The following is a 7,843-nucleotide window of genomic DNA, read 5'->3' as shown; positions in this document are numbered from 1 at the left end:
ACACTGTATGATTACAATAAGTGCACCATTTGGTCAGTAATTCTTTCACACTGTATTTATACTTTTGGTCTTTTGGCAAGTATTCTTTCACAAAGGATAACAAAAGTTCAGCATATTTTGGATGCTGACATTTTGAAATGACATTAGAAACTTTCTTGCATCCTCCTGATGATCCTCACATGTCTGTGTGTCTTTGCATCTCTAGGTGCCCCAGATGGGAACGTTCATCGGAGTTTATCTGCCGTGCATGCAGAACATCCTGGGTGTGATTCTCTTTCTGCGCCTTACCTGGATCGTTGGCACAGCAGGCATCCTGGAGTCCTTCGCCATCGTCTTCATGTGTTGCTTCTGTGTGAGTAACACATGACCTTCCACTACAAAACTTTCTGACCCTGTATTTGAAGCATAGAAAGAACCTTGGAGTGAGGTTCTCCCCTGGCTCTTTTTCGTTCAAAGGCATGTCTAAGTCAAGTTTTATGTAAAATATCAAGCAAACATAAGGCCAGTAAAGTAAAATAACAGTCTCATAATTTGTGGCACGTTTGGAATTCTGCAGCCTGCCTGAGTTCAGAGAAGGGTCTTTAGAACAACAGAAAATGTGTCTTATTTACAGCCTCAAATGTCAGCAGCTTCAGATGGCCCAACAGAGAAGTGACTGTTAATAAATTCTGAATTTAACTCGCTTGTGACTCAAGTGACGTGAAGAATGAGCACACAACACCCTTCATCATCATGTATCGTGCCACACTGTTTCATAGGATGACAAATAAGGAAGGCATGGCATGTTTAAGTTTTGTATACAATTAAGTGACCCATAATTATTAGTATGGTAATTTATAATATCAAAACATAATGTGAACTTCCATGAAAATGAATACATTTTACTTTTATCTTAAGGCAAACTTGTGCCTTTTGTTTGTTTTTTAAACAGGGACTTCACATTAAATAGTATTTGAATTCTAATCTTGTTAAAAAATAGACTAATCCATTCATAACAGGAGGATTTAACAAACATTTTATTAGTGCATGTTATGTTTATTATGTTTGTTTATTTGTCATATGCAGGTTCACACAAGGTCAACAATGCAATGAAATGTTCAGGATGAGAAGAACTGATTTGACTCGCTTAAAAAAAACAAAATCAATACTAAAGCATGCAATAAAAGTACAAAATAAAGTACCAAAAAGTGAAAAAGAAATATAACATTTACAAGGTCCAAAAGAAATATAGTAAACAACAACATGGTAAAATATAACGGTGCAAGTAGGATGAATTAGCATAAATGAGTATTTCACAGGGAGTAATATTAGCTTCAATGCACATATGTATTGCACATAACATATACTACACAGGCTGTGTGAACGGAGTTTAGTTTGAGCTAATCTGATTTAATCCCAGATTTTAATGCCATGTAACCAGCTTGCAGCAATACCTGACCAGGTAAACCTGACCCCAGCCCACTGAAGTACTCAATCAATTATTTGGTCTTTAGATTAAAACCGATCAGCCAAACCTTCCAATCAAATATCTAATATTAGTGAATCTTGGAGGAACAGATAAATATTAATCCACGTTTAATCTCTATTGTTTTGACTTTATTGTCTTTTAAAACTCAACATCTGGCGACTGATGTGCTCCCATCAATGCGGGCAGGCGGGCGGGATGCATTCGACCAATTATATGACTTTGTTGGTGAAACTAAAAGAAATAGCAAAGCTGTAACTGATTTTTTAAAAATTTATTTATTTATTTTGCCACATTTCTAAATGCTTAGTTTAGCCTTTTTTTAACTGAAGGGTTTTCAGTTTGGAATAATGAAGCAGTCTGCTTCTCGTTGCAATTTACCATTTATTATTTTATCTTCGATTAAGATCTGAGGTAAAAACTTGAATAGTTTGTTGAATAAAAATTGAAGGCATCGGGGTTTTCTTTGAAAAGCAGAATTAGTCAATTTACAAATGAATCAACTAAGAGACAGATTAAATTTTGACAAGTTGGATTACCTGTGATCAATAAAACTGACAGATCAGTCAATTGAAAGAAACTGATGGATGGATGAGACACAGGTCGGATCTTGTATTGAGAATCTTTCTACACTTAATTTAAATCTTTCTTCTTAATACTAATGTTTGAATTGTAATTATGAGTCTTTTAGATGTAGTTAAAAAGTGTTCCCACTGTATGAAAGTCATGTCAGAGTTTGAGTTAAAGTTTTTTACCCTCCGGTTAATTTCTGTCCTCTTTTTTTCCTCCCCACAGACTTTACTTACAGCCATATCCATGAGCGCCATAGCAACTAATGGAGTTGTACCAGGTACGCTGTAATAATTTGGTGGTTAAAACGTGCAGCTGGAGTAATACAAAATATTTAGTTTCATAGTTTTGAAAGGCAGTAATTCAATGATTATCAACTAGTGAGGCCTGTGAGCTCAGTCCATTTGTTCTGTGAAGATTTACATCTTTAAAAATAAACTTTACCAATGGGTTTGAGGCATTTTTAGGCATAAATGGTGTCTATTCATATCTCTGAAGATAGTTATTGTTAATGATTTTATCTGACTTTTTTTTACTTAATACTTGATATAAAGACCACCATTTTTGTAATTAACTTATAAACAGGATCATCATTTCGCTGCCTACAAAAAAAAATTCTAACATAATTTGGAACGGTATTCAGTTTTTACAGTCATAGTACAAAGTGAGGCCTGACCACAGACATACAGAAGCTCAGGTTTGAGACCAGTATTGTGTATAAACTTTTATCACTTGAGACAATTGGACATGGTCAAACAGCGTCATTTTCAGATTTTAATCCAGGCTTTTATCGCAACTCGTTTAGATCACTGTAATGCACTTTCTGTTGGGCTGAGCCAGTCATTGCTGATTTGACTTCATCTGGTTCAGAACGCTGCTGCTCACCTTTTAACTGGTACCAGAAAACGAGAGAACATCACCCTCGTTTTAGAATCGCTACACTGGCTCCCAGTTTGTTTCCAGTTTAACTTTAAGGTTCTTTTAGTTGTTTTTATGGTCTCGCCCCACAGTATCTGTCCAACCTGCTCCAGCTGTACGTTCCCTCACACTCTCTCAGGTCAGCTGTTTCTGTGGGTCGTTCTAAAATCAAACAGGAGGCTGAGAGGTGACCGAGTGTTTTCAGTCGCTGCTCTTGGACTGTGGAACGAGCTGCCTTTGCTCATCAGACTGGCCGACGCACTTCCTGTTTTTAAATCTTCTCTTAAAACATTTTTTCTTCTTGGCTTTTAACTCGGTAGTGCAGTAGTAGTAGACCGCGGGGTATATTAGCATACCATTTGGCATTTGTTTAGCGTATTTCTTTGTTTATATCTTAGATCCTTATTTACTGTTTCTTTTTACACTTCATATTTTTTACGTTGTTGGATGTAACTGGGACCCTGTGTACACAATTTTGTTCCACCTCATGTACCACGTGTGGTGAAATGACTATAATCCTACTTGAACTAGCAAAAAGCGAAACGTTTTATTTATGCACATTTTCCCTCATACCATCTGTTTTCTCATTAAACTAACAATACCAAGCAACCAATTTTGAAGAAACCTTTCTGGGATTTTGTGTTTTTACAGCCGGTGGCTCATATTACATGATCTCCAGATCTTTGGGTCCAGAATTTGGCGGAGCAGTGGGTCTTTGTTTCTACCTGGGAACCACCTTTGCTGGCTCCCTGTACATACTGGGCACCATAGAGATCCTACTGGTATGCTTCCTAATTGTCAGCCACATCAGTCATCATATCAGCTGCAGTTTTCTGACTCATTCTGCCAGTTTTTTTTAAATTTATTTTACTTTCTGTCTTCTACCAGACTTACATTGTTCCAACAGCAACTGTGTTCAAAGGCAACGATAAAGAGGCAATGCTCAACAACATGCGTGTCTTAGGGACGTGCTGCCTGCTTCTGATGGCACTAGTGGTGTTTGTAGGGGTGAAGTGAGTTTCTTCACATATACGTATGCACATATGTAAATAGATATTCAAGCATATGGGCTCACTTGTGTTTTCTTTTGGTTTGCAGATATGTAAACAAACTAGCTTTAGTGTTTCTCTCCTGTGTGATTCTCTCCATCATGGCCACGTATGCAGGAGTCATCAGTACTGTTTTTAAGCAGCCAGAGTTCAAGTAAGTGACCAACAGACAAATAATAATTATAACTGTTACCTTGTTCTTTTATTAAAGTGTTTAAATGTTGCTCTTTTCCCCTGATGTCGCATAGTTTCCCTGAATTCTGCAGCTCACCTCTCAGACTTACATTTTGTTTTCCTCCTCTGCAGAGTGTGCTTGTTAGGGAATCGCGCTTTGAAGAATGAATTGTTTAAAACGTGCGCAAAGACAGAAGTACTAAATAACAACTCGAGCACCACCGAGCTGTGGGAGCTGTTCTGTCCCAATGCAACTTGTGACAACTACTTCACCTCGAACAACGTGACAGATATATACGCCGTGCCCGGGCTCTTGAGCGGCGTCATCAAAGGTGGGAGGAACGAACTCTTGATTCATCCTCAATCATACGTTTTCTACTTTTTATTTCTTGACAGTGAATTGGTCTATTCTATTTATATAGCATGTTTAAGAATAGTTCGAATCTCAAAGCTCTTCTGGGATTATAAATGCCAAGAAGTTCAAGTAACCTTTTAAAACTTTAAATGTTAGTCTTAAAATCAAGACAACAAAGAACAGGTAGCCAGTGTATATCTGCTAAAAGTGGGGTTATGTGATCAGAATCAGAATAAACTTTATTATCATTGCACTGAGATACAACGAGAATGTGTTTGTACAGTCATCCGAAAGATGGGCAGAGTGCACGTAGCTGCTGCTCTTTGATAGAGCACGGCCTCTTACCCTTATCCTCTTATCTCTTAGATGAAGCTTTTCCATATCCTGATGCATGCTCAATAATCCAGGTAGAATAATCTAAAAAAGTTAAGTCTGGTCCTCTGGACATTCAAAAAACAAAACAAACTTTTTAAAAAATGTAGAAACGTTTCTTCTTTCATCCGAAAGACTTCTTCAGTCTCTTTTTAGTTTGTTTTGTTTTTTGAATGTTCAGAGGCCCAGACTTAACTTAGTAAGCTTTTTCTTAGTTTACACATCTCCCAGGAGAATTTGATAAGTCAACCTGTTTTGAGGCCAACCGGGGAGTCAGATTCAGATAATCCACAATTGTTGACTTATTCAGGCAGACTATATTTTCTTGTCAGCCTTGAGTCTTTACTGATACTTCCAAGGTCTGAAATGGCCAGATTAGGGTGCATTCTACTGGTTTGTGCTTACGAGCCTCTTCAAGGTTGTTTTCATGCTGACGAGTCCCAAAGCCGCAGGTGGCCTGCAATTCCAATCACTTCCAACTTATGGTTTAGCTCGTAAATCAGCTGATTTTGAATCCTCAAAGCACAGACCAAACCTTCACATAGGCAGCAACCTGACGTGGGCCAAATTAGCTGCGGCTGTCTTCTTTGTACTTTGATAAACCAGGATCCAGACTTTTCCAAAAACAGGAAACCTGTTATCATAAATCCAATTATATGCAATTTCGGCATCCTCGATCGATAGCAGAGGTAGACCCATCGCATTCCACTTCCCCAGAGATATATCCAGCTGCATGCGTGTCGTCCGAGCAGATGAGGGTTCTCTAGGACCCTGTCACTTTGTTGACAAGATTTTGTCATTTGCGTCAAAAGTCCAGTTGGTCAGATCCAAAACAGTAGTTTTCATTTTGGAAGGTGTGTAAAAATAAGAGCTGCTCCGATACACAGACAGAGAGCAAAAAAGCAGGAGGAGAAAAAGGAGAGGGAAGAAACGCCTGCACCTCGGGGAATGGTCATGGCTTTACTATTCAAATGGTAAATGGACTCCACTTATATAGCACCTTTCTATCTTGTTGATACTCAAAACGTTTTACAACACAATCTGTGCCCTCATTTACTCATTCATACAGCACTCTACTAGATCTATACAAAGAATAATCAGAGCTTTATCACATTCATACACCAATGGGACACACATCAGAGGCAATGAGGGGTTCATCGTCTTGCCCAGGGACTATTCGGCATGTGACTTCTGGTGGAATCGAACCCCCAACTCTTGCACTGGAGGACGACTGCTCTAACCACTCAGCCACATTTGCCCAGTTTAAATATTTAAAGACATTCAGCAGCATTCTGGACATCTGGTGATGTAGGGCTGATAGTTCAAAGCAAAATATAGAGAATTGAAGTCTAATATACTGATGATGAAGCATGGACAAATATTTTGAGGTCTTTTGGTGGAATGTAAGATTTACCCTTGATAATTTGGCATAACTGATAAAAACTGGTTTTGACAACTGTGGACACTTCTCAAATTTGAAAGAATTGTTTAAAAAAAACTTCAAGATTCATGATGGTAAAGAAACAGTGAGGAAGACGAGTGTCAAGGATATCAGTTAACTCATTGAGGGGAATAATTTGGAAGTACAGTAGTTTTTTTTTTACTTTTCATTAGGGACAGACAATTTTGAGCTAACCAGTTTTTGTCATTTTTATCATTGCTTGATTACTGATGGTGATTTTTAAAATGTTTTCCCATCAGAAAACTTGTGGAGCAACTACGGTGAAGCTGGAGTGGCCATAGAGAGGAATAATCAGCCTTCTTCAGTCCCACCCGGTGACAAAGAATGGATCTACGTCCTCAATGACATCACCTCTTACTTCACATTGTTGGTGGGGATTTACTTCCCCTCTGTCACAGGTAAATTACCAAATGAGCTCAAAAGCAGGAAAAAAAGCAGCCTTTCAATCCACTTTAAATGAAAGACAAATATAAATGTGTGTCTCTTATTTCAGGTATCATGGCTGGCTCCAACAGATCCGGTGATCTTAGAGATGCCCAGAGATCCATCCCTATCGGAACCATACTGGCTATTGTCACCACATCTTTCATTTGTATCCTCCAGTCTTTGGTTGTCTGTTTTTGGAATGTGTGTGTGTGCAGCCGGTGCAGAGGATGACACACACTAGTTTATTTCTGAGGGTTATAACTGTGACAGATCAGTTTGTATCTTAACTCTATAATAAGATATCTCCTTTGTGGTTTTGTTTGGAGCCTGTATTGAAGGAGTGGTGATGAGAGACAAGTAAGAAAATGTCTAACTCTATTCATTGTGAGTTGTGAAGCTTAGAAATACAAACCTGATTCCAAAAAAGTTGGGACACTAAACAAATTGTGAATAAAAACTGAATACAATGATGTGGAGGTGCCAACATCTAATATTTTATTCAGAATAGAACACAAATCACAGATCAAAAGTTTAAACTGAGAGAATGTATCATTTTAAGGGAAAAATCTGTTGTTTCCAAATTTCATGGCGTCAACAAATCCCAAAAAAGTTGGGACAAGTCCATTTTTACCACTGTGTGGCATCCCCCCTTCTTCTTACAACACTCAACAGACGTCTGGGGACAGAGGAGACCAGTTTCTCAAGTTTAGAAATAGGAATGCTCTCCCATTCATGTCTAATACAGGCCTCTAACTGTTCAATCGTCTTGGGCCTTCTTTGTGGCACCTTCCTCTTTATGATGCGCCAAATGTTCTCTATAGGTGAAAGATCTGGACTGCAGGCTGGCCATTTCAGTACCCGGATCCTTCTCCTACGTAGCCATGATGTTGTGATTGCTGCAGAATGTGGTCTGGCATTATCGTGTTGAAAAATGCAGGGTCTTCCCTGAAAGAGATGACGTCTAGATGGGAGCATATGTTGTTCTAGAACCTGAACATAGTTCTCTGCATTAATGGTGCCTTTCCAGACATGCAAGCTGCCCATGCCACAAG

At 38.6% G+C, this 7,843-nt stretch overlaps 1 protein-coding gene across 1 annotated transcript in view; it reads left to right on the top strand.

The window, feature by feature from the left end:
- The first annotated feature begins 210 nt into the window (after positions 1-210).
- The window catches only part of LOC119414471 (solute carrier family 12 member 7), an 18,501-nt gene continuing 10,868 nt past the window's right edge, over positions 211-7,843 (top strand). Inside the window, exons 1-9 of the mRNA XM_037681559.1 lie at positions 211-352; positions 2,261-2,315; positions 3,605-3,735; positions 3,842-3,966; positions 4,052-4,156; positions 4,309-4,508; positions 6,605-6,763; positions 6,859-6,957; positions 7,091-7,148. Coding sequence (XP_037537487.1) covers positions 215-352; positions 2,261-2,315; positions 3,605-3,735; positions 3,842-3,966; positions 4,052-4,156; positions 4,309-4,508; positions 6,605-6,763; positions 6,859-6,957; positions 7,091-7,148 — 1,070 coding nt within the window. The 5' untranslated portion in view covers positions 211-214. The remainder of the gene's footprint in view (positions 353-2,260; positions 2,316-3,604; positions 3,736-3,841; positions 3,967-4,051; positions 4,157-4,308; positions 4,509-6,604; positions 6,764-6,858; positions 6,958-7,090; positions 7,149-7,843) is intronic.

Source organism: Nematolebias whitei, chromosome 9 (genome assembly GCF_014905685.2).
Source record: "Nematolebias whitei isolate Nwh7 chromosome 9, NemWhi1, whole genome shotgun sequence".
Lineage (NCBI taxonomy): Eukaryota > Metazoa > Chordata > Actinopteri > Cyprinodontiformes > Rivulidae > Nematolebias > Nematolebias whitei.
The sequence above is the reverse complement of the archived record's forward strand: the minus strand, read 5'-3'. Positions and strand labels throughout refer to the sequence as shown.